General features: G+C 42.4%; 2 protein-coding genes across 5 annotated transcripts in view; one reads left to right on the top strand and one right to left on the bottom strand.

Moving 5' to 3' along the window:
• csnk1a1 (casein kinase 1 alpha 1) overlaps positions 1-15,786 on the bottom strand; it is a 29,093-nt gene extending 13,307 nt beyond the window's left edge. For all 4 annotated transcript variants that reach the window (XM_022757071.1, XM_022757073.1, XM_022757074.1 and 1 more), the window contains exons 1-4: positions 15,052-15,786; positions 14,667-14,773; positions 6,500-6,626; positions 4,412-4,510 (exon numbers count right to left, since the gene is read on the bottom strand). In XM_022757071.1, coding sequence (XP_022612792.1) covers positions 4,412-4,510; positions 6,500-6,626; positions 14,667-14,773; positions 15,052-15,174 — 456 coding nt within the window. In that variant the 5' untranslated portion in view covers positions 15,175-15,786. The remainder of the gene's footprint in view (positions 1-4,411; positions 4,511-6,499; positions 6,627-14,666; positions 14,774-15,051) is intronic.
• A 3,838-nt stretch (positions 15,787-19,624) lies between these two features.
• Positions 19,625-22,365, top strand: LOC111230397 (trypsin inhibitor ClTI-1-like). Its single transcript, XM_022757117.1, has 4 exons — positions 19,625-19,709; positions 20,737-20,831; positions 22,052-22,158; positions 22,255-22,365. Exons 1-4 carry the CDS (start codon positions 19,661-19,663, stop codon positions 22,298-22,300), a joined length of 297 nt encoding a protein of 98 aa, XP_022612838.1. The 5' UTR covers positions 19,625-19,660; the 3' UTR covers positions 22,301-22,365.
• The last annotated feature ends 4,800 nt before the right edge of the window (positions 22,366-27,165 follow it).

Raw genomic sequence — 27,165 nt, 5'->3', positions numbered from 1 at the left:
TTTATTCTTTTTTTCCACAGTTTTTTTTTAAAAAAAAAAAAAAAAAAAAAAAAAAAAAAAAAAAAAAAACACGGCCCATTTTTCAGGTACACAGCGGCATGTTCATTCCAAAATACATGTAACCTCTAATTTCATCATGTGTGCATGAGAATAGTCTATTGAATGTCTGTCTGAGGCAATTTAATCCTTGTCCTTAGTAGGTATATGGCATTTCATCCATCCCGGACTCAAAGCCATGCTGCACTCGTCTGCGAGGGTGGTTTGTAAGTCTGCATTGATGCAGACTTGGTGTTGGAGGGCTTTATAACCCACTCCCATAGTTTGGAACAACACTCAATGTGGCGGACCCTCCACACGAACGTGCAAACGGATTGAGGGTGGGTGGATGGGGGGGGCCGTATTGGAATTGGGCCCTTTTCTTTGATTGTGTATTGTTTTCTGACTTGGTAGTTAAATTCGAATTCTATGAAAGAAAGCGGCAACTATGCTGCGTTGGTAGCTACACATGCAGCGAAGTTGTCCTGGCTAAATATACGTACCCATCGACTTCCCATGTGGGTAGATGGAGGGGTGGGTTGGGGGGTTGGATCTATTAAGTATATTATGTGAAGTTAATAGAAATATTCAATAAAACAAAATATTTTGTTAAACGTCACATGTATTTGTTGTTTGTTACATGTAGCAGACCATTTTTGTGCCAGCAGGTAGTACCAGCCATTTGCGGCTACCACCGCAAGTATATTTCAGACCTGTGGGAAACACTGAACAATATACATATTTCAAAGCAGGAATGTACAAAAACTTTGCTTTCTCTTTTACTGCCATGCTAACATTTGGAGGTACCCATAGCAGTGTGCTCACTACATATTAAGGGCTTCAACCTTCAATGTGAGCAAGTGCCAACTGACCCGAGAGACGAAGTCATGACATCAAGTCTGGGATTGCCTCTCTTCCACTAGCTACTGCAACTCAAACCGCTTTTCTTTCATCAGTCTTCCTAAATGCTGAAGTGTGTTTCCATTAGAGCTGCACACGACCAGAAATTTTCCTGGTTGACTGATAGCCATTAGTTGACTAGTCATTGCACTTTAATTAATTTAATAATTTAGATGTATATTTTTGTGGGGCATTAGAAAATGGTTTGAGTCCAGGGTTCAAGTAACATTACTAACTACATTACAGAGAAATACAAAACTGTAATAATAAGCCTTTCCTTTAAAATATTAATTTTACAAGCATGTGTATGAGGTGAGCTGCCTGCTAACAACTCTGATGAAGCTGTAACGACTGTGAATAACAACCATGAGAACATTAGAGTGAGCAGCCATGCTAAGGGGCTAACATTAGGCTACTTACATGTTTCAAATAAGTCATGTTTGAGGTTGTTGAATGACAGGTGACTGTTTTTATGTCGCCTTCTTGGGGTTGTCCTTTGAAAACAAATGATCCACACTCTGGACTTCCTGTCTAACATACTGATGTATAATGACTGTTTTAAATTCTAGTGTCACTTCACCTATCTAATATGTAACTATCATACAGTTGAGAGTGGCATACAAACATGTTCAATTTATAGGTTGGTGTTTAAAAGTGAACTGAAACAAATCTGGTGTTTAAGATGTTTTGAGAATCTTAGTTACTCTATTCTAGTTTAATCTGAAATTAATATACGGGTGAAAACTTATCAGGCCACTAACATTTCACACAAAGACTGCACAAAAAAATGACTGAAAACAATGATGGAAAACACAAGTATAACACATTTTATGCCTGAGAAGTAAAGTTTTACTATGGTCTATAGTTGATTTCATACTTTGCCAGACGTTTTGTAATTCCATCAGTCTGTGAGTCCTGTACCATTTAACTAAACCATGAGCTGACTGTTACAGCCATAGCACAGCACAAGTTCCCTGTACTCCTTCCTCCTCTGCTCAACAACTGGCCACAGTCCAACTCTGCTTTCTTCAACCAACATTCATTTACATTTGCTTCATACACAGCCACGCCATAACACACAGCTCTGCTCCCTCTACATTTAATACTGCATGTTTGCATGCGTCAAACATTTTGCAACAAAGACACACAACATCCTACAATATGCACAGTCAGAGCTGATGCCATCCAAACACACTAAGGACTGCAACTTCTGAAATTGTCATGTCATTGTCAGATGCATGTTCTCTGCTTGCTTCTGGACTCCAACATTTGTATTCCTTGTTTCAAAAACATCTACAACGCTGCACAAACTTTGTCACCTGGCATAGACATTAATAAATATGGACACATTCAAGCCTCAGCCAGTCCTCATCCAATGATGGGCTCATGTAGTTCAGAGTATGTCAGATATCTGTGGCATAAAAACAAAAAAAAACTGCTGCTGGTCAAATGCTTTGCACTGGCCCAGGTCTTCTGCTCACAGCTGCTCAGTATCCTCAGACCAAGTACTGGTACTTCTGTTTCAACTTCCAACTGTGTCTCTGACCTACTTTAACGTGGACCAATAACTTCTGTGTCACAGTAAAAAGTGGCCCCACAGGTTTAAAATAAGGTAAAACATTTAGAAAGCAGTCATTACATTCAGTATAATCTGCTGCATAACTAAAGTAACCCATCATTCTGCCAGGATGTTGCCCCTTTGGAATAATCCTCTACACAGTTCAATTAAAAACAGTCCCATTACATTTGAATAGTCCATATTAGACTTAGTGTTTACTATGTTAATGGATGTTTGTCTGCAACAAACAGCAGGACTGCAGTGTCAGGGGTGGAAGGCTGTCACATCAGTGGGGGTTGGGCTATGATTGCACACCTGCTCTGTAGCAGACGCACACACGCACGCATGCACGCAAGCACGCACGCGCACGCACACACATACACTCTTTAGGAAGATGGTCAAATGTACACCCCAGGCTTTAACTTAACCAAACGTTGCCTGTCTGCAAGGCTCAAAATAATGGGCACAAAATATTCAATTTTGATGTCAGGCAACTTGATTATACACACATCTGGTGCAAAAAATGACATCACAAGTAGACAAAATCGCTTCCTTGTTTTTATTGTGTGAGAAAACCAGCGTCATTGTCCCTCATGCAGAATCCAGGACAAAGAAACTGGACTCCACCACCCTGCAACCTCTGGGTTACATCAGAACTATTCTCTTTGTAGTGAAGAGGGATTACAGAGCTTCACATACCTAGGGATCTCACTTACAAAACCTGGACTGTGTGACTCACTGTATGATCACAACATCACTGGTGAATTAAATGTTTTATGGAAAACTATTTGAAAATAGCTGCTTACATTTATATTTACATTATACACAAAAATATTCTCTTGGTTGACTCATAGCAGTGTCAACCAAATACGAGTTAAGATTTACTTTTTAAACCTAAAAAATAAAAAATCCTTTAAAAGTGAATAATCAACAATAATTGACGCTGAGTCATTCTTCTGATATTTTTAGTCTGAGACAACTTTTAACTCCAGTGCAAACTCTGGATTATTTGCCTATTTTGTCAATATATTTAGTATCTAGTCATCAGTATAATGGTGCCTGTTATTTTGAGAAATAAGAACGTTACTATAGTTAGTTTTGTCATCTACGAAGATGAAAACTTTGAACCAGTCCAATGCAGACAGAACCTTACAGTTGATATGTCACATAAATGTGCTATCGTTCCTGGTTTCTACTGATAACTGGCTAATAGCTAATCATGTCTTGTAATTGTCATTCATATCTATTCTTTGAGGCTGACATGCAGGGGTACATTCAAACTTTGATGTGATAAAACTTATACTGATAATGAAACCTGTGGGAAAAAAACCTATAGAAATCTTACTTATGACACAGACATTCATAATGCTGATTTGAATAAAACTTGAGTGGCAAGTATTGAATCCATGGAAACTTGACTATAAGCTGCCGAATGCAGGGCTAAAACAGATTTTGTTTTATTAGTTTGGACCATGAATGTAAAGCTATCATGAAAGCTTTGATATATTAGTTATGCCCTCTCTCCTCTAAAGTCTATTTCTCATAAAGGGTTATAACCATCATTTTTTGTCATTGTGTTGCCTTCAGTTTAAGAAGTGAGCAACATGTGACATTTGATACTGTTTGCAGGCTTACAATAACATGCCATGGACCATGGGCCAATTACCAGGTTCCTCTGGAGCAGCAGTGACGGTGGGTCAGGTTGCTGCCATGAAGAGGTTCTTTCAGAGGCAGTAAGTATAGATATGACATCACCATGGACAAATCACCATTACTGAGACTAAATTTGTGGGTCAGTTTGGGATTAGGACTGTGGAGTTAACATGGCTACAATGACATGCAGCTGTCTGCCAACAGCTCTACACAGACCTTCAGAAACCATGCTTACAGTATGTACAGGGTCCGGACAGGTCTTACCTTATTACAATGACGGCCAATGCCCATGAGGAAGTTGTCTGGTTTGATGTCTCTGTGGATGAAGTTCTTTGTGTGTACATACTCAATTCTGCTGATCATCTGAAGATGAGAAGAAGGTTGTGGTTAAGTATTTCAGTCATTATTCTTCACCATCCTGTCAACTCAAATAATTAAAATATGTAAACAAACAACTCATCCTGTGTAGGAGGGACAACATCCTACACAGGATGTTCACACAGATGCTTTCACAACGATTTATAAATATGACAATTAAGAGTCACCAAAAGACCTTTTTCACTGAGGACATTGTCATCCGTTAAACTGGATCAACACCTTTAACTCCTGACACTGATTTAAGTATTGTAGTGAGCCAAGCCAATGAAGCAGCATGCACAACATCATGGCTAATACAGAATTATTAGTATTATTGGTTAACATTTTTACTTTCCTGCTATGACATTTTTTTTTTTTTTTTCAAATTCATAAGACCTGCATGTCTTTGGACTGTGAACCCACAGGAAACCCAAGCACAGATCACAGTTAGGGACATCCTTACCAGCAACAACAACCATAATTAGAAACGTACAGTTTTAAAAGTCGTTCTATGGAGGAGTCCACACCACGACTGTAACATCAACGACAGGGGCAATGCCTTTCAGAGTGATTTGATGAACAACAGAAACACTGACAAAATGCAAAATACATTCGAATTTATAGGTCATCAGTTCAACATGGCAGATGACCATGTCAAGAAACTCAAAAAAAAAAAAAAAAACCCACCTGTCTGATAAAACAAACAGTATCTATAATACAGTGTTTACAAAATGATATGTTCAGTGTGGATGTTGTTATTGTTATGGTTACAGTTTGTGGTGTGGACAGTCCATTACTCTACATAGACAAACACAGGCACGTTGGAACCAGGACCTTCTTGCTGGACTTGTATTTATCTCCTCATTGGGGTTGTGAAGGTTAAAGGGATAGTTTGGGTTATTTCACGTGGGGTTGTGTGAGGTACTCATGAATATTTGTTACATTACCCACAGTAGATTCTGTTCAGCGCGCTCCCAGTTGCAGCAGCAAATCACTCTGTAGATGCACTTGTATGTAGGAATACGGTAGTTCAGCGGTTGAAAAAATGTAGTGCCAAAGGAAAGTGCTATTTTCACGAGAAGATAAACCGCTGAAAATATTCTACATCAAGCTACATTTCAACGGATATTGGATTATGTCGATGGGCGTTTTTAGTCTCTAAAACACGTTTTTTCTTGTGGCTCTGTGCACCGCAACACCCCCTGCCACTCTGCCAGTGCCCCTGATCGGCTTTCCTAACTGGGAGCGTGCTGAACATAAACTACTGTGGGTAATGTACCGACTATTCATAAGCACCTCACACAACCCCACATCAAACCAGAACTATCCCTTTAAGATTTTATTGGTGCTGATACTGCTCATTGATCCATATCTGTTCTTTTTGTTACTTTTTAAAAGAGAGAAAAAAAGTTTTAAAATTGCTTTATTTTCTCATATGTACGTGTACAGATTAACATACTTGAGTAGCAAACTCCAACAGCACTGTTTTGAACAATCACTATTATTCTATGATGTGAAGTGTAAAATACATAAAATTAATAATTCTTTACAGCAAAAGAAACAAAAATGCTCAGTAATGTAGACTCGGCTTTTGTGGTAGAGAAGTAACAAAAATGTAATAAACAAGTTACCACCAGGACTTTTTCTTTGAAACTAATTTTACTGTTTGCAGTTTGCTGCCCCTACCCCTGACACTCAGGCTCTGACAGAGAGATCTTTGCTCTGGACTGGGAAAATTGAAAACACAGACTAATGTCTTCATCAGAAACAGAGTTGATGAGCTAAAATGTGCAAGATTACTTTTATGTAGCAATAATTAATAGGAAATTATTTTCTTAATTTCTCCAGTACTGAGAGCAGAACCAATGACGTCAGAGCTTATCTTTAAGAATTTAGCCCTGGGCATGTTTAATACAAGATTTAGGTTTCAGCCCCTCCCCCTCAGGCTGATCACTGCTTCAGAAGACTGTAGAAGTGTGTGTATGTCTTAGCTACCTGGTCTGCCAGCATAAGGACCGTCTTCATGGTGAAGCGGCGAGAGCAGAAGTTGAACAGGTCCTCCAGGCTGGGTCCAAGCAGGTCCATAACTAGGACATTGTAGTCCTTCTCTTGGCCATACCACCTGGTGACACAACAGTGATATAAGTGTGTGTTTGTTGTTGGTTTCCAATCTAACACATGTATTAAGAAAGAAATGTGTGTTTTATCACTTTACGTAACTTCATTGAAACTAGTGTGGTTGCCCATGAACAATGACAAAAGTTATACAAGTCAAACAGCTCACAGCAGACAACATATGAAAGACATGTCACAGTAACGAACATTAGTGGAGGTCAGCAGGCTGCTTGGTCACTAAATGAGGAAAAAAAATCATATATATAGATTATCATATTTATATATGACAATCAATTAATTCATAACTCAAATAAATAAAAAGTCCACAAATGTAAAATGAGGTGAAATAAAACCTTTTAAATTGACAAATGCAAACAGAATAGGAGACGTTTGGAAATACATATAGAGCACAGGAAGTATCATGTTCCCTGAGGAAATCTCCGTTCAGTAGAAAGGACAACAGAAACCAGAGATTTGGTCGTCGGTACCAATACCAATGAAATGCAATGATTCTCAATACTGAGTTCGATGCCACAGCAAAACCCAAAACAGAAAACAGAGGCTGCTGTGCACAAACTGTGCTAACACGCACACACACTTCCATAAAGTCAGTGTACAGCAGTAGTTTAAATTGACTAACAAGCATAGCGATGTATGAGATTAGTCAACTAAATGATTAAATGTTGCTACACACAATAGTCTGCACCACAAATACTAGTCAGTTAAACTAATTAATATTTTATTTGTTCATGGCGCAAACTCAGTCCCCCCCCGGATGTTGGAAAGTGGGACAGGTGACTTCTTGTAAAACCAGTGTGGTTTGGCAGCATTTTAAGCATTTCTACAGAATGAAAATACAGTTGTGAGTAACTGTGTCAAAATAACCTGGCTTATAACCACTGGACCAGAGCAACATGTAACCACATTCAACACAGGCATGTGGAAGTTAACCTGCAAGGTAAGATGGCTGTTGGTGCTAGCACTGCTAATGTTAGCCACACCCTATATGACATTTACCTGCACACAATGTGATCCTGATTAAATTGTGCTCAATTTTGACTTTCATGACTGTTTTCTTTCAGACTAGTTGAGTCGTTTAAATTTCAATTTCACCCATTCAGACCAGGAGCCACATCTGCGTGCTTCACGCTTTACAGCCAGATGTAATGTTGGCGCATTTTACATGCTGATGTTGTTGTTTTCTAGATGTGTTACTGGTAAAATGCATTGTGATTCCCTGAAATACACATGGGAAGGTGAAATACATTATGGGAAATGTAGTTTGTTTGCTTTTCCATCACTCTGCACAACTTAAAAACTTTTTTGTGGACAGACAGGTCGACGACCTGAGCAAGAGGAGCAACACTGAAACAGACAACAGGAGTTAACAACAACAACAATGACAAAGAATGATTCAGACAGACTTCAAGGTACCTGCCGACCTGCTGTCTAATGCTCAGTGGATCAGAGATGGATGACACCCGAAGGCGATCACCTGATAAACCTGGATTTTTGTTCAATTTGTAAGTCAAATTTATTTATAAAGCACATTTAAAACAAAGTGCTGAGCTGTTGAAATAGCAACAACCATAAAGTTTAAAAGAGCAATAAGATCATAAACGCCATCACGTCACACTAGTTCCGACGACAAAAAGAACCAAAGAATGTGTCAGTGAGAACAACTATATCACTATATCATCATATAAAAACACAGTGTATGATCACAGAGAGCAGGACAGGCCAGAACAATACTGTCAGCTTCGTTCTTCCCTATCCCTCTTCTTATAAACAAGGAAAACTTGTTTAGTCACTTTTTCAGTACCTGTTACATCATCAGAGATGCTTAATATATTGGTGGACTATATATTATTGGCCAATAAGAACATTTTATTGTTATGTTCCAATCACAGCATTTCAGTAGATAAGTTTCGGTTGTGCTGAATTGTTTGCTCGAGGGCGGTGCAGCACTCAACACTCAAAGCAACAGCACAGTGACTTCAGAGCAGAGGACACAAGGGAGACAATCCAACAGACTTTAGGTTTTTTACTGTAGTCGATGACGAGAATGCTCATTGTCTCTAGGATTGTCACCAGAACTGATACTTTGGCTCCAAGTCGATGCCCCGAGGTAAAAAAACGGGACGGTACCCGATTTTTCGTGGTATCGAAGGCACTGAAAATTGATAGTCACTCTCTTAGGAAAGTAACATATCCTATTTAGGGAGGCAGTTGAATGAGTGCTCATCATGCCCGCTTGCGCATTAGGTCGCATTGTGCACAAGCAGGATGTCATTAACTGTATGAGTAACTTATCTCATGGTGCAAAAGTGTTTTACCTCAAAAGTGGCAGTAATCTACCAAAAACGTGTGTAAAAGAACATTAACACTAGCTTCTGCATCACTGGCAACATTTGAGTGACTCGGAACACACATGAGCAGTTTCTCCGGCACATGCTCTGCCTCTGCCAAAGGGAGGATGAGGAACGTCCACTACTAGGCTGCAGTCTAGCCACAATAACAAGTGGAAGATGGCGACAAGTTCAGGCACACAACTTGGTCCAGCTGCAGCACCTCGGCTCGTCGAAAGAAAAAGCCAGAAGAGTCGCGTTTGGAAATATTTTGCTTTCGAGGCGGATGATGAAGGGTTGATTATAGACCCGCAAAAGCCTGTTTGTAAACGGTGCCTTCGCACTTTCCAAACCACAGTTGAAATGCTGTGCAATAAAAACTTTACTGCTTATATTTTAGCAAAGGATTGTGTACTTTAAATAATTGAGGGCTACATGCCACTGTTCTTTTCTGCTATGTCAATAGTTGTTTCATTTTATTATATCTATTATTTCCACATTTCTTTGTCTCAGGGCACTACAGCTAAAAAGCTGTGCAATTAAAAGTTGATTGTTTATATTTTAGTACAGTATTGTTTATTTTAAATTCTTGAAGGCTACATGCCACTGTTCTTTGTTTTTTTGTTTTTTTTATTCGTATTTTTCAATCAAGGGGTGAAATGGAATTTATTGTGTGCGTGTTTTTTTTTTTCTAATTTAACGTGGTATCGAAATAGGTATCAAGAATCGTGGAGTTTCACTGGTATTTGTATCGACTACTAAATTTCGGGCATAGTGACATCCCTGATTGCCTCTGTGAAACTAAATCTTCAGTCTTCGGAGACGGTCAGGGTCGGCCTCTATAGCTGTGGCAGAGCTGCTGGTGCTCTTAGGACTAGCTTCCCTGTTGACAGATACATCCTCACCACTCAGTTTAAAAAAAGCTGATATTTTGTCCCGACTTTCAGAAGTTTGGGGTCAGCGTCTGTCCATCTTTAGTTCTTGAGGAGTATATAACACTTAAAGGAAAGCTTTTATTGGTCTTAATGTAACGAGTTGTTGACCTCTTCCATGTGTGAGGGGAGGGGCTAAGACACACAGTTAAATAGAAAGCAAAGGAGATAGATTCATATGTAATTAGAGTCTACACCGAAATGTATGTATCTTGTTAATTCATCTGGTATATTGTCATTATTACTGTCCTTATGGGACACAGTTCACTCAGTTCACCAGTTTTGCACTGATTTACTTGTAACAGGCTCCTGTGGACAAGTGGAGTGTAGGTTGTGGTCAAGCACTATGCAGCAGAAACAGAAGCAGTTGTTGACTTCGCTGCTTCATTACAGGAGCAAGGATCACTTCCTGCAGAGGCTTCGATGTCCTCTTTGTGGTCACTCTGTTATTTTGAGTTTTATATTTTTGAGGTCCTGCCAACACGCAGTGCCTGAAGGGATAATACGCTGAGTTTTGCACCCAAACATTTCAGGTCTCAAGCTCAGTGACAGCATGAGAAGACGCACTAAATTGTGGTCACTGGTCAGTGCTCGGTTCAGTTTGTCATTTGCTAAGCGATAGTTTAAAATAAATTAATGATCTATAAAACCCCTGTTGCCCCGGAGGCGTCCTAAGAAGACCTCATGCTCTCATGTCCCTCGGACACCGTTAGAACCCTGACCATCATGTATCTGTATGTGAACGCTGTGGTGCTGTGTGTGAAAAAACATCAAATGTGATCAACAAGCCTCAAAACAAAACACAGCAGTAACAAATACAGCTGCCCAGATAACTAGTTCAACAAATTTCAACTTCTCTACAACATCAAACAAGATAACAAAGTGAAGCAATCTATGCAGCTCCAAGAGTCAGCTGATGTAAAACGTCTTAGGTGTTGGTAGTTCAACACATGTGGCTTTATTTAACAGACAATTACAAATTTCTGTATGTATATGCTGACTAAGAGCTGTGATGTTTTAGAGTTATAAACAGTAAAACTGAAATTTAAACCTTCCCTTTTACAAACAGTGTGTGTTTCACTGTTCACCAATACAGTATTTAACAGAGCACAATGGAGTTTGCTGCAAGCAGTCATCATGAAAAGAAGGTGTGTTTCAAAGTCAGGATGAGACTAGCTCTTACCCGTGATTTGGCAATTATTCGTTCCTGCATTACCACAAGTATTTAACACTATGCACCCTGACTGTGTCAGAGACACTGTGACACAGATCAGACCTGTGTCGGGGGGGGTTATAGGAGAACAGGGACAGTCCAATTTCTCAGATCATGAAAAGTGTTATAATCTGACACTAACACAACTCTAATCAGCATGTGCTCCAATTCAATCACTTGCTTTTTGCTTGGTACAAATGGTGCATGATCCTCGATTATAATATTCTAATATTACCAGAGAGAGAAAAGCTGAAATGCACAGACTATAATCATGGTAAATATCTTAAATCTTAAATACCCAAGGTTGTGTCCACAACCACTCATTCACAGATCACCAACTAAGGACTTTTATGTAGAGGACTATCATGACAAAATGAAAAAACACTTTGGGACATTACGTTGGTCTTTTCTCTGCACCGTTACTTATGTCATTGATGTCACATGATTAAAATGTGTCATCTCAATGTCGACTGGTGAATCATTTATAATGAATAAATGTGATTTTGTCATAAATACATGATATAATACTGAGCATTTCTTTGTTTCTGGTGTGACCTTCAGTTCTTCTAAACAACGGCTGAAAACTTTTCTGTCACTGCCATTTATTAAATCACATTTGAGGCTGTTAATTCATTTCTCACACTTACTTTTATTCTCATATTTCATCCATCATTCTATTTAAACTTTTATTTTCTGATCTCTGAAGTCTTTAATAACTATATTTAATTGGACTTGAATGTCCATTACAATGTGTTTGTTTTACACTTAAAGTTTTATGTAAATGCACCAAATGACCCTGTTGGAATGTGCTACACTTGTCTTGGGGCCATGTATGCTGTGATGCTCCGCTTACATTAAACATTTTCAAGCTGCCCCGTCTGCTCATCTGCTGTCGCCTTTTCTTTTTTGTATGATGGTATACGTTGCTTGGTTGGTGACCATTGGTTGTACACTTTTCACGATGCATTGTTGGGATACTATAAGTCCACTATGTAGGGTACAATAATTTTCACTATACATTCAGACAGCACTACAAAATGGTGAACTCACTATATGGTGAACTATGCAGTGAGTGATTTCAGACACAGCCAGTCTGTCATCTTGTGGAGAATGGGAAGCTCAGCCACACTCACACACTTTGTTTGAAGTGTGTTACACAAGGTAAATGAGTTCTGTCAACTTCGGAAAATTCTTATTGACCACAGACCCGGTTCCTTAAACTAGAACCAAATGCTTCAGTCATTGTGGAACAGCAGAGCATAATGAGTAACTACAGTAGGTGGTGACTGTATAAAAAGTAAAGCAGGGTGAAGTTAGAGTGGAGGAGGGGCAGCAGGACCAGCAGGTTTGTCAGGCTCTAACAAGACTCTGCTGCAACATGAATCCAACACCACCAGTACAAAGATTCAATGAACAGTCCCTGCTTGTTCAGCAGTAAAGGTGAAAAAAGCTTTGCTTTAAAAGTTGCAGAGAAAAAAAGGGACCAAAATAACCACAAGCACAACTGGCTTCCTGAGCCTCAGCTGATATTCATTGTCCTGTGAGAGGAAATCTGGTTTATAGTCAGGAATAAAAGGCTACCATTTTCCATCCAGCATGCTAACAGCAGCAGCAATACACATGGCATATGGTAATGTTTGAATACAGCTCCACAATGTGCTCACCAAATTTCAAAACAGACGCTACAAACATCTTTGATTTTGTTCTTTGAGTTCCCCTGGTCACAAGTTATAGCTGTTATGAATCATAGTGATGCTAGCTTTACAACACATTACTACAACTCACTTCCTGGTGTCTACAACAAGTCTTTTCAGTTACCAGCACTGAGACTCTTCTATGGCCAAGAACTGCACATAAAAATGCACAAATGGCATCAGAGCAATGTGTGCTTATATCGATGACAGGAATTAGCTTACAGCCGGTCTAACTGTAAAGAAGGTGTGTGTGTTCAGCGTTCAGGTTTCAACCAAGTCACCATGCCTTAGTGAGCCACAGTCATTGTCTCTATTCATCCATATGCCAGCTGTACTGTATACTGTATATGGTCAAACATGTTAGCACTGTTAGTCAGCCTGTTTCTCTGTTAGCTATTCAATCAGATACAGAGGACGTTACCTTGTCTTAAAACTGTAGCATGATTCATCTTTACAACAACGACAGAACAATGTATCAACGACAGAACAATGTATAATCTGACAGCTATATCAATAATATATAGTTTGTGAGAAATGTAAAATGAACTTTTCTAGATTTTCAAAAACATGTAAAGATCTGTAAATTAGCTCATTAAGCCCAGGAGTATCCGACTTTCCCAAAAATGGTATTAAAGATATAAAAAGGTACAAAGAATCTGTAATCTAATTGATCACACACATGATGAACCATGATAATGCTGATTAATGCTGAGTATAACCTGCTTAAAATATCACAGTAGTGAATTTCACAGGTTTTGTCTTTATGTGGCCATAAAGAGAATGACAAACATTAAAAAAGGACTAATTACGGGTAACAGAGGAATGATAATGATTTTGTGTGGGACTGGTGAATCAAATAAATTGGGGTCACAAACACAGGGAAGGAAACTGTAATACTGTCACTTCAACTCTTGATGTGTATCCTTATGTTAAAATCATACAATAAATATGAACATATTTATTCCCTACACGAACTTGCATTGATTACAAATGACTTCTCATGTACTACTTCCCTGTTCCAGTGTGCACAAAACCATATCAATAAGTTTACAGTACTTCAATTTTTCTACAGCTAGGGGCCAGTATTACTGTCTTCCTTAATATAGGCGCATACACAACCGTCTCCTATTATTCAAAAAATGAGCAGACAAACTCACAGGCTTCATGAGTGTTAACAGCTGCTCTGCAGTGACAGGCCGGTTTAAAATGTCCAACATTAACAATGTGAAAGGTAAAACAACATTGTGACCACTCAAACATGGTATATATGTTGTAGTATATGGCGAGTCTCTCCAACATTACCACATGCTCTGTGGGGCTATACCCAACTCTCAACACACTTCAATACGACAAACAAATTGTGTGATGTTACAGTGTAAAGCAGGGCCATACAAGGGCTGAAATCACTCGGTTAAAAGACACCTCTACTGTGGGGCTCGGATGGTTGTTTTCGCTTCTGTGCTCCGCCGCCATTTTCTAACAGGGTAGGGGAAGACATGTTGGGAACTAACACAACAAAAGAGGAGCGGCCATTTCCAACCACATAGTTGCTTTTCCTCAGCCTTGGCAGCTGGTAGACAGGTTAAAAGAACAACACTAGGTCTAAACACGGGCGACACAAAGCAACTTGACATGTAAAGTGAAAACTCGACGGGATTTTGAAGTGTTCGCGGAAAATTCATCGTCAGTAGAATCGACTAAGTAACCTAATGCAGATTAGCAGGCCTACTGCCAACAAGGTTGCTGCCACTTCGACATTAGTTGTGTTTTTTTACAAAGCAAACAACACTAATATTGATGGCATAACAATTTGTCACTTCTTTGTCAATGAGGACAGCACGTGAAAAGGTTGCCCCTTACCTGATGTGAGGGATCCCAACACCACCTTGTAGGATTTTGTACAGCTTGCTTTCGTATAACAACTGTGGATGTCTGGCTTTCTGTGACTCCAGTTTTACAGCTACCTCCTGAAAAGGGCACACAAAAAAATAACATTTACATTTTGGTATGTACGGCTCCGTGCTCACTGCGTCAGTTACAGTACAGACTAAATATCCTGGTACACGTTGTAATCGTGAAGCAGCTTTAGCCAAATCAATTTAACAGCTTGATAGCTCAGGACTTGCTAACCTACAAAGCCGTGTTGCAATCTGCCTCAGATACTTCAGACTCATTATGTGTCCCAGCAGAAAAACTGTACAACAAGAACACACACACATATATATATGTTGATGCAGTAAATTACCTCTCCATTTGTGATGTTGATGGCCAGATATATGTCGCCGAAAGATCCCGATCCGATTTTTCTGACAAGCTTGTATTTTCCACCGACTATGAATTCGGCTTTGGAGCCACTGCTGCTCGCCATAATATCCACCAAAAGACGATTTCCTCCTGATTCACTTTAGGAAATTCTGTGTGGCAGTCTGGCCCGATCGTCAGCAGAACATACAGAGACCTGGGTGTCCACTTGGTGTCGACGGGGGTAATTATGGATTAGCTGTTGCTCCAAATAATAATATCGACAACGAACGGAACAGGTAAGCTGGAAAATAGATTTCTCCTGGCGTTATTCCCTTTAATCACAGGCTACCAGCTACAAAGGATCTGTGTTCAAATAAAACCTCATCCGAGAAACACGTAATGCCGTGTCAGTGTCGAAATATATACATCCACAACTAAATCCGAAAAACCTACGGCCTTCGACAACCACCCAGCTACCTCGAAGTAGCAGCTAGTCGTATATAACGCTGGCTAACGTTAGCATCAAGCTAACGCTGTCGCAAGGACCGCCGCGGAAAAAATCTCCGGACCTCCTCCGTGCTGAGGGGCAAAGGGTGCCTTTTCGATTACACTTCCGATTGTATCGTTGGCTTTTCAATCTTTTCAGTCCCTTTTCGGTCGTTTTCGACAAACTTCAAGGGTCGCAACCGTCTGTACAAAGCGCAACCCACTCACTCCGCCATCTTGTCTTCTCTACCCTTTCTCTCAGCTGGTTTCCGTTGGAGGCGATTAGCTAAGGTTAGATATCCCAGAACGCCTTCACGTGCTGTCGGAGATAAGACAATCAACAGGCATGAACGCCCGGTTATATACAGAGCCTCATTGTAACTGGGGACGGAATTGTATTCTCTATGCGCATAGTGTATCCAGTCAACAACTGCACAGTTAAAATTGGGATTTATTATGCAGCTATTTTTGGTTAGAAGAATTATTATGAAGCGGCCCAATCAGTATCCATTGTGTGTATTCTATATTTTATTTTGCTTTCCTGTGCGTCTTTATTTGCCTCAGATTATAAATGTCAAATTAAACGAAGCAACCATAAAATGACCGAGGACTGTGTGATAATTTGTACGTGATCTGTGTTTTGTCTTGTTCGACCGCAGAGCCCGTGAATGCACCTACAGGTGGTATTTACGACTAACGTTGGGAAACCAGGCTGCGTCATGTCTCTGCCGGCCCAACGTCCACCACAGCGTTTCACAGGCACCAGTTTCAGCCTTTTCAGCTGCCACATGTAGTGTTCAGTTCGTTTTTAATTGCCCCTCCCCCCTCTTTCTTTTATATCCACTTTTGATAACATAGTGAAAACATTAACGTAATAAGGGCCCATTTAGACCGTATATTTCATGTATCTCATGACAGGGCATTGGTTTGTAGATACACTACTGTAAAAGGTGTATCTGATTCCTGAAACTGGGTAGACAGGAAGGGAGGAGCAGGATAATGTCTGTTCTCATTATAAACAGTCACTTCAACCTTAGGTCAGGAATATTTAGGAGTGACAGATTCTTTAACTTGGTGAGACAGTATCAATATTAATACACTGAAGTCAACAAAAGATTCAAAATGAGCTGTTGGCCTTCACTGTTTTGTATCTGGTTACACTTGTTAGCTATAGATATGTAACACAACAAAGCTGCTTTGGTCTGGTTTACACAGTGTGACTGAGACCAGCATTGGAGGGAACTATGATGGAACAATGTGTGAACATTTCCAAGTCAGAAGTTTTTCCGGTTCTTCTAATTCTGCTGACGTTGCATGAATGCAGCTTAAGGGTGTGGACCACACTGGTGCAGGGGCGTGTTGCTTCAAGTACAGGTGAGCAAATCAAACACAATCCGGACACTTGCTTATCAGATATACAGGAACACAGTGAGGTTTGTAATAGGCTCCAGAGGCTGTGTCACAGCAAGGACACAGACCAGGACTTTAAAGAGACTATGCTCACAGCACCCCACCTACCAGAAAACATGACCACATAAAGTCTTTTTAAATTACCTAGAGTTTTTGTTACTTGTAATTCATACTGTCTGTAAATGTTTTTTTCCCAGCACAAGGGAGTAAAATGATGCACTGCTGGAAGTGAAACTCTGGTTTGGAAATACTGAAGATATGATTTCTTTATTGCCCTAAAACCAGTAGGCCTAGGTTTAGTACAGATAGAGCCTTGGTTCCCACCTGTGGACCGGGGCCCACTGGTGGGCTGTGAAGGTATTGCAAGTGGACCTACAAATCATTTCCTAAAGAGTACAATTTAAAGAGACAGCCCACCTGTAAAAAAAAAAATGAGCCCATAGGTCGTCTGTGAAGCAAGTTGTTATGACCCATATTTATGTTTTGTTGCTAGGTGACATCTTGGTCGAAGTAATAATGAAAGGAGCAATGGGAAAAGTGTGGCGACGTAGTATAAAAAGAGACAAAGTCCACGTCTGGAGGAGGTTGTGGTGGATGGATGAATATGACACAGGAGAGCAGTGTCCAATTCCCATGTGAAAGTAGATGTTTATATTGTAACCATGAGAACAAAGACTGTGTAATGTTGAATAACATTTAACCCAAAACAGGACCTTTTCCTAAACCTAACTAAGCCATGACTGTTATTATAGCAACCATGTCGACAAAGGTAGGTACATGGCGTGGTAGGTACAGTCTGCGTGTTTATTATTGTAACCAGGACAACCAAGGTCCGGTACACCTGCCGCCGTAGAGGCGCTATTTCAGGAGACACTTGTATGGTTCATATCAGAGGGTTGAAAAAAACAACCTGCATGGTTGTTCAGGTTGGAGGATGACTTGCAATTTTGGTAAAAAGATCAATAATGTTTTTAAATGTTTAAAAAATCAATCAAAAATCACACTGTTTTTTCTCATGTTTAAGGCCTAAAACTGTGATAAGCCAATGATAGCAACCACATCGTATAGCTGTTTGCTGTCTCAGTCTGTCATGATGAAACATTACACCCGGCCTCCTGTGTTAGAGTCCGATGTTCTGTCGACCCATCCATCCATCCTGACCATGCACCTGCGTTAGCGCACTTTGTGGGTCTGTAACTTCATCACCTGACTTCCTCCTTTGTCTCGTTATAATTACTACAGCCACTCAAGGGCACTGTCACTCAAACATATTATCATTGTTTTGGGCCATTTGCTGAAAAAAAACGGATGCAGTATAACATGACTACTGGATGTCTCTTCACAATAAAACATGATCGTGGGTCAAAACCACAGACTGTAAATAAAGATGGCTGAGCCTCTGTGACGTCACCCACAGTTTTCTGAAGAGCGGTTTTGAAGCTCAGAGTGAACTCCAACTCTAACTCCCAGCTAATCTAAAAATGGACAAAGAGGTGGAGCCTGTGTGGAGCCGAGACTTTCGTGCATGCTGGTTTGTGGTAAGCATACGCTCACCTACCTGTCACTCAAAACTGTTTTTGTACCAGGCTGTAAACATGTTTATTTCTGCTGTAAAGTTGGACATTTTAACATGGGAGTCTATAGGGATTGACTCACTGCTGGAGCCAGACTCTAGTGGTCTTTAGAAGAACTGCAGGTTTTGGTACTTTCGTTTTGGCTTAATTTTCTGGCCTCAGGTTGATGCTTGGTCAAAATAAGCTGCTTGAATAAATGTTTCTGAGGGAGGACGGTCACTGCAGCGCCATTTCCTGGCCAGTGGATGATGTTGCATCAGCCCATTCATATTTGCTACTATTATTATTAGCCTTATTATTAGTCTTTATAATCCTTTTTAGTTCTATCAGTAGCGGCATGGCTGACATGAACACAAAGAGACTGGTCAAGCTGGCTGGGTCTGTGCTTGGCAGGAGTCTGCACTCACTCAGGATTGTTGTGGAGAGACGCATGCAATGTAAGATGGAGGTCATCTTGGACAATACCAACCATCCTGTCCACAACATTCTGGCAGGACAGAGAAGCAGCTACAGCTGCAGCAAACATCTCATCTCACTGTGCTGCAGAACAGAGAGGTTCAGGAGATCCTTTGTTCCCACTGCCATCAGGCTATACAACACCTCAGCCAAAGGAAGTGGACTAATCTAATTATTATTGTTTATTTATTATTAACTGTTATTATTATTGTTATTATTATTATCATTATTAACTGTTATTATTACTATTATTATTATTATTATTATCAACAATGAGCTAATGGACACATGAATTTGCCCTAGGGGATAAATAAAGTATCTATCTATCTATCTATCTATCTATCTATCTATCTATCTATCTATCTATCTATCTATCTATCTATCTATCTATCTATCGTCAGTATAGTATTTATTAATTTATTATTATTTTTATCATTGTGTGTAACCTGCATTATGCTATATTCTCTTTCCCCCTAGTATAGCTCTGTATATAGTGTAGTATAGTATCATAATACCCAATCATCACTCTTCATGCCTGAACCTAACTAATCCAGTCGACGAAGGCAAAGAGTACAAGCCAATCAGGAGCAGGGTAGGGGTGGGTCAAAGTCAGTTCAACAGGTGGTATATAAAAGGAAAACATGATGTGTCAAGCTCACACCTGTCGTCCACACACTGGGAGTCATGAAGCTGGCTGTGCTCCTGTTCTGTGTCCTGCTGCTCTCTGTCTCTGGTAAGTCCATTCACAGTTTACAGTCGTGATCTCTAGTCTCTCTCAGTTTCCTTTAAACCACCAGTTCAGTGAGGGAAGTTTCCAGCGTTTCCTGAGCAGCACGTCAAAAACAAGACAGACAGAAGGATCAGAGTGAGAACAGGTTCAGTATTATCTCCACACTGATACTGTGGATTGAGAGATGACAGTTTGTAATCACAGTGTAACAAAGAGATAATCTGTAAAAATCTAAAAACAGTCTGTCTGTCAAATCAAACTGACGTCATGAAGTGAGAAGGAGGTTGTTTTTGTTGTTTTTGTTGTTTGTTTATTGAAAAAGTAATGAAGGTGAAGTGTTTTGGCAGCAGATCAGAACTCTTTAACTGTGGTGGATCATTTTCTCTCAGCTGTGGTTCTTCCCACGGGTGAATTGGTTTAAACAGCTGTGTGTATTTACCAATCACACTGCACACAGATAGCATAGTACCTGATATTAACATGAAGTCTCACCATAGATACTGACAGACAGTCAGTTATGGTCTGGACGCAGTGGTTTGTCCAGTTTTACTGGCTGAAGTCACAACTATTAGTCCCAGAGAAGAGGGAGTAAAGTTGTGCCGCACCTGAAAATATCAGGTTCAGCATTGTTCTCCACAACAACAACAACAGCAACACACAAAGAGCAACAGAAGCAGAGGAAGCTGAGAGGACAAAAAACTGGTTACAGTACACAATGGACTGGTTTTGTGTGAGGGGTGTGAAGGGCTGATATCATGCGTGTGTGTGTTTGTGTGCATGTGTGCGTGTGTGCATGTATGTGTGTGTGTTTTGTCCTAACTTCTCTAAAGAACCAGTTTAGGGTTCGGACTTGGTTTTAAGGTTCAGGTTAGAATCAGGTTTAGGTTTAATTTACAGTCTAAGGAATGCAGTATGTCATTGAGTGTCCTAACAACTACAGTAAGACAAATGTGTGTGTGTATGTGTGTGTGTGTGTGTGTGTGTGTGTGTGTGTGTGTGTGTGTGTGTGTGTGTGTGTGTGTGTGTGTAGTCCTGTCCCAGGAGGATGTGACTACGACTCAGTTTGCAGACAGTGATGAGGTGCTGATATCTGGAGAACAAGAATCTGTGGCTAAACCCGGAGAGGTGAGACTGCTGCAGAATCACACAGCTCCATTTCTTCAGTTTATTAAAGTCGTGACCAAACTAAAAAATCTGAAAACTCATCTTTTTTTTTTTTTCTTGAAACCTGCCCTGATGTTGCTCCAGATTTGAAAAGGTCAGGTGTTGTAATGGTGAGAAGGAAACAAAACAAGTATGTGTGGCAGCCTGTTGTGTTGTCAACACTGCTGACTTGTGTAACAGAGCAGGGCTGACATGTGGAACTCCAACAATGGCTCAGTTTCCAAGCAGAGACAGTGTTAGACACTGCAGAGGAGACAGGCGTGAGCAGAGGAAACGTGCTCCGGTTCCAGTTGAAGGGACTTAGTGATATTTCAAATCAATCATCCAACCTGTATATATATTATAGAGACACCCTGTATAGTCATGTCTCTGCACTAATACTATATGGTTATCACACTTACCACTGTGACTTGGATGACAAGGTCAGAGGTCATAACCCAGGTAGCAAAATAAATATGGCCCATACTTGGCCACATGCTTATTTTCATCTGGCCCAGTATACATCTGGCTCCATGATTGTCAGATGCTACATACTTCCATGTCTGGGCTAATTCTGGCACACTTATAACCAGACTCTGCCCAGATGTGGAACTACATGGGCCAGACTCGGGCCGAGGCATGTTGGGCCAGAAGTTTCATTTTGCTGTCTGAGCACTGGCGTCTAGAGGTTTTTTTTTTAAGGTTATGGTTTCTAAGTTTCTGAGATAGTGAACATCCTTAGCTGAGCTCAAAGGGAACCACCATGACACCGGATCACAGGAGAGACTGGTCCCTATAACAGCTCTGGACTGGGACAGACTGGTTTCTACAACCATGTCTCTATTAAGTGACTAACGCTTGCTCCTCTGAGAGACTGTGGAGGTCTACTTGTTAAATTTTTAAATGATATCAGCTGATATCATTTTTAATTTATGTGTGGGAGACTGGTCCTGTTATGATGATACAGTATATGATATACTGTACATATGATGATATGATATGGAGTCAGTTTCCAGTTTATTATACAGCCTGTATTAAATCTCAGTCTGATCCATCAGTAATAAACAGTACCACACTGAGTCTGTGTCAGAGATGTGTTTGTTATTTACTCTACTCTCACTGATATACATGAGGTGGACAGAATAAGAGAAACACCTGTCTGTGTCTGATCAATAACCATGTGACCACCTGTCTGTGTCCAGCCTGAATGTGAAAAGTATGGAGGAGTCTGCACCAGGGAGTATGATCCAGTATGTGGCAGTGATGGAATTACCTACAGTACGGAGTGTACTCTCTGCAGGCAGAACAGGTATGTAACACTAACACACACCTACACCTACGTATGCGCATATACACTGAAGTCAAACCTCAAAGCTCTGATGACATGTATTGTTTGTTCCTACAGAGAAAAGAAGAACAATGTGAGAGTGGCATCCAAGGGGGAGTGTTAACTGACTGGCGGACAGTGACACACAATTGCCAGGTCTTGATCTTCTCAATAAAGTTTCAGACTGCAGCATGTCTCCTGTGTTATAACTAAATCTGCATTTTGGCATCTCAGAAACATAGCTAAGGTCAGAGACCTTATGTCTAACCAAGACTTAGAGAATCTCATTGATGCTTTTATATCTTTTGTCAATTATTACAAAGCTCTCCTCACTGGTTTACCTGATTAGACCATTAGACAGCTACAATTTATTCAGATGCTGCTGCTCAGGGTCTCACTAAAACAAAGAACAGAGCAATTCACTCCCGCTCTCTGGTCTTTGCACTGGCTTCCAGTCAGATACAGAGGTCAATTCAAATTTTGACTTATTGTCTATAAGTCACTAAATGGTCTGCGACCTAAATATATTTCAGAAATGTTCCATGTATATGAGCCAAATAGGAGCTGATCAGTGGAGCCTAGAGTTAAAACTAAACAGGGTGAAATCGCTTTCAACCAAAATACTGCCCCCTGCTGGAACCAGCTCCTACTGGAGGTCAAATCTGCCCAAACTGTAATTGACTTTAAAAAGAAGCTAAAAACTGCTCTGTTCTCCTCTGCCTTCATTTAATATTTTAATCATTGCACTTTAATGAGATATTATCTATTTTATAATCTGTGTTTTTATACTGTTTTATGATTTATGATGTTTTTTTACTTCTATCCTTATGCTTCTTTTATTTCTGTTAAGCACATTGAATGACCTCTGTGTGTGATAGTGTGCTATACAAATAAATTTACCTTGCCTTATTCTTTAGTAGTCTGGCTGCGTACAGTGTTTCCAGTTTAGACCAATCAGTGAACACAGTTTTGGAGATACTTCAGAAACATGGTGCTTCATTCCTGTAAAGTTGGGACTCATGAGATTGCACAAAAGAATGGTTTGAATCAGAGCAGCAGTGGCTGAGATATCCTGCATTTCCCATAATGCAAACGCCACATCCCTAGTTATAATGGACTGTGATCAGACCCTGTTCTGTAGCGTTTCTACATGTCATGTAGAAGGTCAGAGGTGAAGAAGCAGCCATCCTGGAAAAAGACATTCATTGTTCATCAACCAGAGACAAATTTCTTTATTCTTGTACTGAGTTTTGACAATTTGAGAGAAACAGACTTGTTGCAGCTAACCTCCCTCCAGAGTTCAGCATCATGTCCATTATGAACAATCATGTTCTAGTCCAGTGGTTTCAACCTTTTCTAGCTCATAGCCCACTTTAAAATCTCAAACATGTTCGTGAACCACATCAGACCCTGTAACAATACAGACGCTGAAAAATAGGTTCTCAGAGCACTTTTTATTTTAATGATCAAACATTCAGGACTGAACTGAGAGCAGAGGAAACATGTAGGAAGCTCTACAGTCACCAACACAGTGTCTGAATTGTACTTCCTCCAAATTTGCCTGACAGAGGAGAGATCACTTTGTAACGGGTATGGAGAAAACCCAATAGCAGCACAAGTGAACCAGGTTTTAATCTGGAAACAGTCTTTATTCGGCAGATCAAAACAGGTACACAGCTAACCCGAGGATGGCAGCAGAGAACTGGATTCAGGTGAGTATGGCGGGGTGTGGATCCGGACCTTGAGACGGAGTCGGTGGGGCTGACGTCACCAGAGGAGGTGAGCTGGCGAGGTGAAGCTGACAAAGTGGGTCTCTTGGTGGAGCAGGAACAGGCTGAGTGCCAAAAACTCCTGGGAGTCAGACCAGTCCATCTCCTCAGCCAGGTGGGTGGAGGGGGTCCGGTGGAGGGATCCCTCGTCGTCGGATGGCCCCTCCGCAGGGAGATCCATGTCAGAGGGAACAGGCAGGGAGGAGGCGTGGACCGTCGGACGGGGACCCCTAGGTGGTGCGGTGGTATTGGAGGGCTGGTCAGGGTGATCACGGTGGAAGTCGGAGATGAGGTCAGGGTCGTTGATGTGGCGAGCAGGAATCCAGGACCTCTCCTCCGGACCGTAGCCCTCCCAATCGACCAGGTACTGGAGGCCCCTTCCACGACGACGGGAACGGACCAGGCGCAGAACTGAAAAAACTGGTCCCTCATCGATGTGGCGAGGAGGAGGAGGAGGTGGGGCCGCCTGCGACAGAGGGCTTTCGTGGACCAGCTTCACTTTGGACACGTGGAAAGTGGGATGGACACACATGGTGCGCAGTAGCCTCAGTCTCACCACTGTTGGACTGATGACCCTCTGGATGGGGAATGGGCCGATGAACCTGGGAGCCAGTTTCTTAGATTCCACCCAGAGGGGTAGGTCCCGGGTGAAGAGCCACACCTTCTAGCCGACCTGGTAGACTGGAGCTGGAGATCGTTGCCGGTAGGCCGAGTCAGTGTAACGACTCACGGAGCGCTGGAGGGCAGTGCATGCCTGGACCCAGGTTCGGCGACAGGGACGGATGAAGGCCTGGACAGAGGGACAGGAAACTTCCTTCTCCAAGGCTGGGAAGAGCGGGGACTGGTAGCCGTAGGCACCCTGGAAGGGCGAGAGGCCTGTGGCGGAGCTGGTGAGGGAGTTGTGGGCGTATTCCACCCATAGGAGCTGCTGCAACCAGGGGGACGGATTCCGGGAGACCGTGCAGCGAAGGGCCGTCTCCATCTCCTGGCTCTTCTGCTTAGTCTGCCCGTTAGACTGGGGGTGGAGCCCAGAGGAGAGACTGGCAGTGGCTCCTATCAGGCTACAAAACTCCCTCCAAAAAACCAAGGAGAACTGGGGCCCCCGGTCAGACACCACATCGACAGGGAGACCAGCAGGCAGAAGATGTGGAGCAGGACCAGCTGGGCCATCTGTTTAGCTGACGGCAATTTGGGCAGGGGCACAAAGTGGGCCATCTTGCTGAAACGGTCGACCACCGTGAGGATGACCGTGTTGCCGTTGGAAGGAGGAAGACCCATGACAAAGTCCAAGGAGACGTGTGACCATGGACGATGTGGGACTGGGAGAGGCTGAAGGAATACCGCTGGAGTCTGATGGGAGGGTTTATGCTGGTTGCAGACAGAGCAGGCCTTGACAAAATTGCGGGTGTCCTCCTTCAGGGTGGGCCACCAGAGGCGTTGTAGGAGGACGTCTTGAGTTTGCTGGGAACCCGGATGGCAGGAGAGTTTGGAGGTGTGGGCCCATTGTAGCACTTCCGACCTCAGGGCTTGTGGGACGTACAGGCGATTAGGCAGGCAGGCGCTGGGGCCAGGTTGACCCTCCATGGCGAGTCTCACTCTCTCCTCTATATCCCAGGTCAGGGTGGCGATGACACAGGGAGGAGGAAGGATGGTGGCAGACCCCTCAGCAGAATCCTCCCCCTTCTGGAACTGCCGGGACAGGGCGTCAGGCTTGATGTTGTGGGACCCTGGACAGTAGGAGAGGGTGAAGTTGAACCGAGTGAAGAATAAGGACCAGCGGGCCTGGCGGGAGCTCAATCTTTTTGCTGTTTGGACGTATTCCAAGTTCTTATGGTCGGTCCAAACCAGGAAGGGTTCCTTGGCGCCCTCCAGCCAATGCCGCCACTCCTCCAGAGCCATCTGAACATGAACATGTTCCTCCTGGGTCTTCGAGAAGATTAGGATGTCAGTGAAGTATACAAAGACGAAGCGGTCATTCACCAGGGCTTGGAAGACGGCAGGGGCATTGGTGAGTCCGAAAGGCATTACAAGATATTCGTAATGCCCCGTGGGGGTGTTGAACCCTGTCTTCCATTCATCCCCCTCTCTGATGCGGACAAGATGGTAGGCGTTGTGAAGGTCAAGCTTGGTGAAAATGGTGGACCCCTGAAGCAGTTCAAAAGCTGACGAGATAAGAGGCAGAGGGTACCGGTTCTTTATGGTGATGTCATTCAAACCCCGGTAGTCGATGCAGGGTCTCAGCATCTTATCTTTCTTCTCCACAAAAAAGAAGCCTGCCCTGGCTGGAGATGAAGAGGGGCAGATGATGCCTGCAGCCAGGGATTCATTTATGTAGGTGTCCATAGCTTTCCATTCAGGGGTGGACAGGGACTACAGACGCCCCTTGGGTGGTGATGTGCCAGGCAGGAGATCAATGGCGCAGTCATAGGGCCGATGCGGAGGCAGAGACGTCGCCTTAGCTTTGCTGAACACTTGGCGGAAGTCGTGATATTCCGGGGGCACCCCGGAGATGTCAGGCGGGGCCCTGGAGCTGGGAGTGTAAAGCGGCGAGGAAGCTTGCTTCAGGCAGGACAGGTGACAGGAGGTGCCCCACTCTCGGATGGTCCCCCGTATCCCAGTCAATGTTGGGGTTGTGCCGACGGAGCCAAGGATGACCCAGGATGAGAGGCAGGCGAGGTGAGTCCAGGATGTGAAACTAAACGGTCTCATGGTGGTTGGCGGACAGGATCATGGGAATCTGGACGGTCTGGTGCGTGACTGTGCCCAAATGGTGGCCCTCAAGAGCCTGAGCGGGAACCAGATGAGGTAGAGGAATCTGCTTGAGCCCCAGCTGCTGAACCAGCCCCTCGTCAATGATACAGGCGTCCACCCCAGAGTCTATTAGGGGGGCCAGGATGTGGGGGCCATCAGGAAGGATGAGCCAGGCTTGGAGCAGCTGTCTTTGGTTGCGGGGAGGTTTAACAGTTGTTGGGCTCACCAGTATCCCCCTGTTACGGATGAGCCTTGGCTTTTACTGGGCACTTGGAGACAAAGTGACCAGCTTGCCCGCAGTACATGCACAAGTTAGACTGGCGACGACGTTCCCGTTCCTCTGGGGTGAGAGAGGTGTGGCCCAGCTGCATTAGCTCAGACTCCCCCTTCTGTTGCCATGGTGAGGATGAGGGACTGGTGGAGCCCCCTCGGGAACGGACGGCAGACAAAGAGGGACCCCCTGCTGCTT

The sequence above is a fragment of the Seriola dumerili genome, unplaced genomic scaffold (genome assembly GCF_002260705.1).
Source record: "Seriola dumerili isolate Sdu_G_001 unplaced genomic scaffold, Sdu_1.0 BDQW01000264.1, whole genome shotgun sequence".
Lineage (NCBI taxonomy): Eukaryota > Metazoa > Chordata > Actinopteri > Carangiformes > Carangidae > Seriola > Seriola dumerili.
The sequence above is the reverse complement of the archived record's forward strand: the minus strand, read 5'-3'. Positions and strand labels throughout refer to the sequence as shown.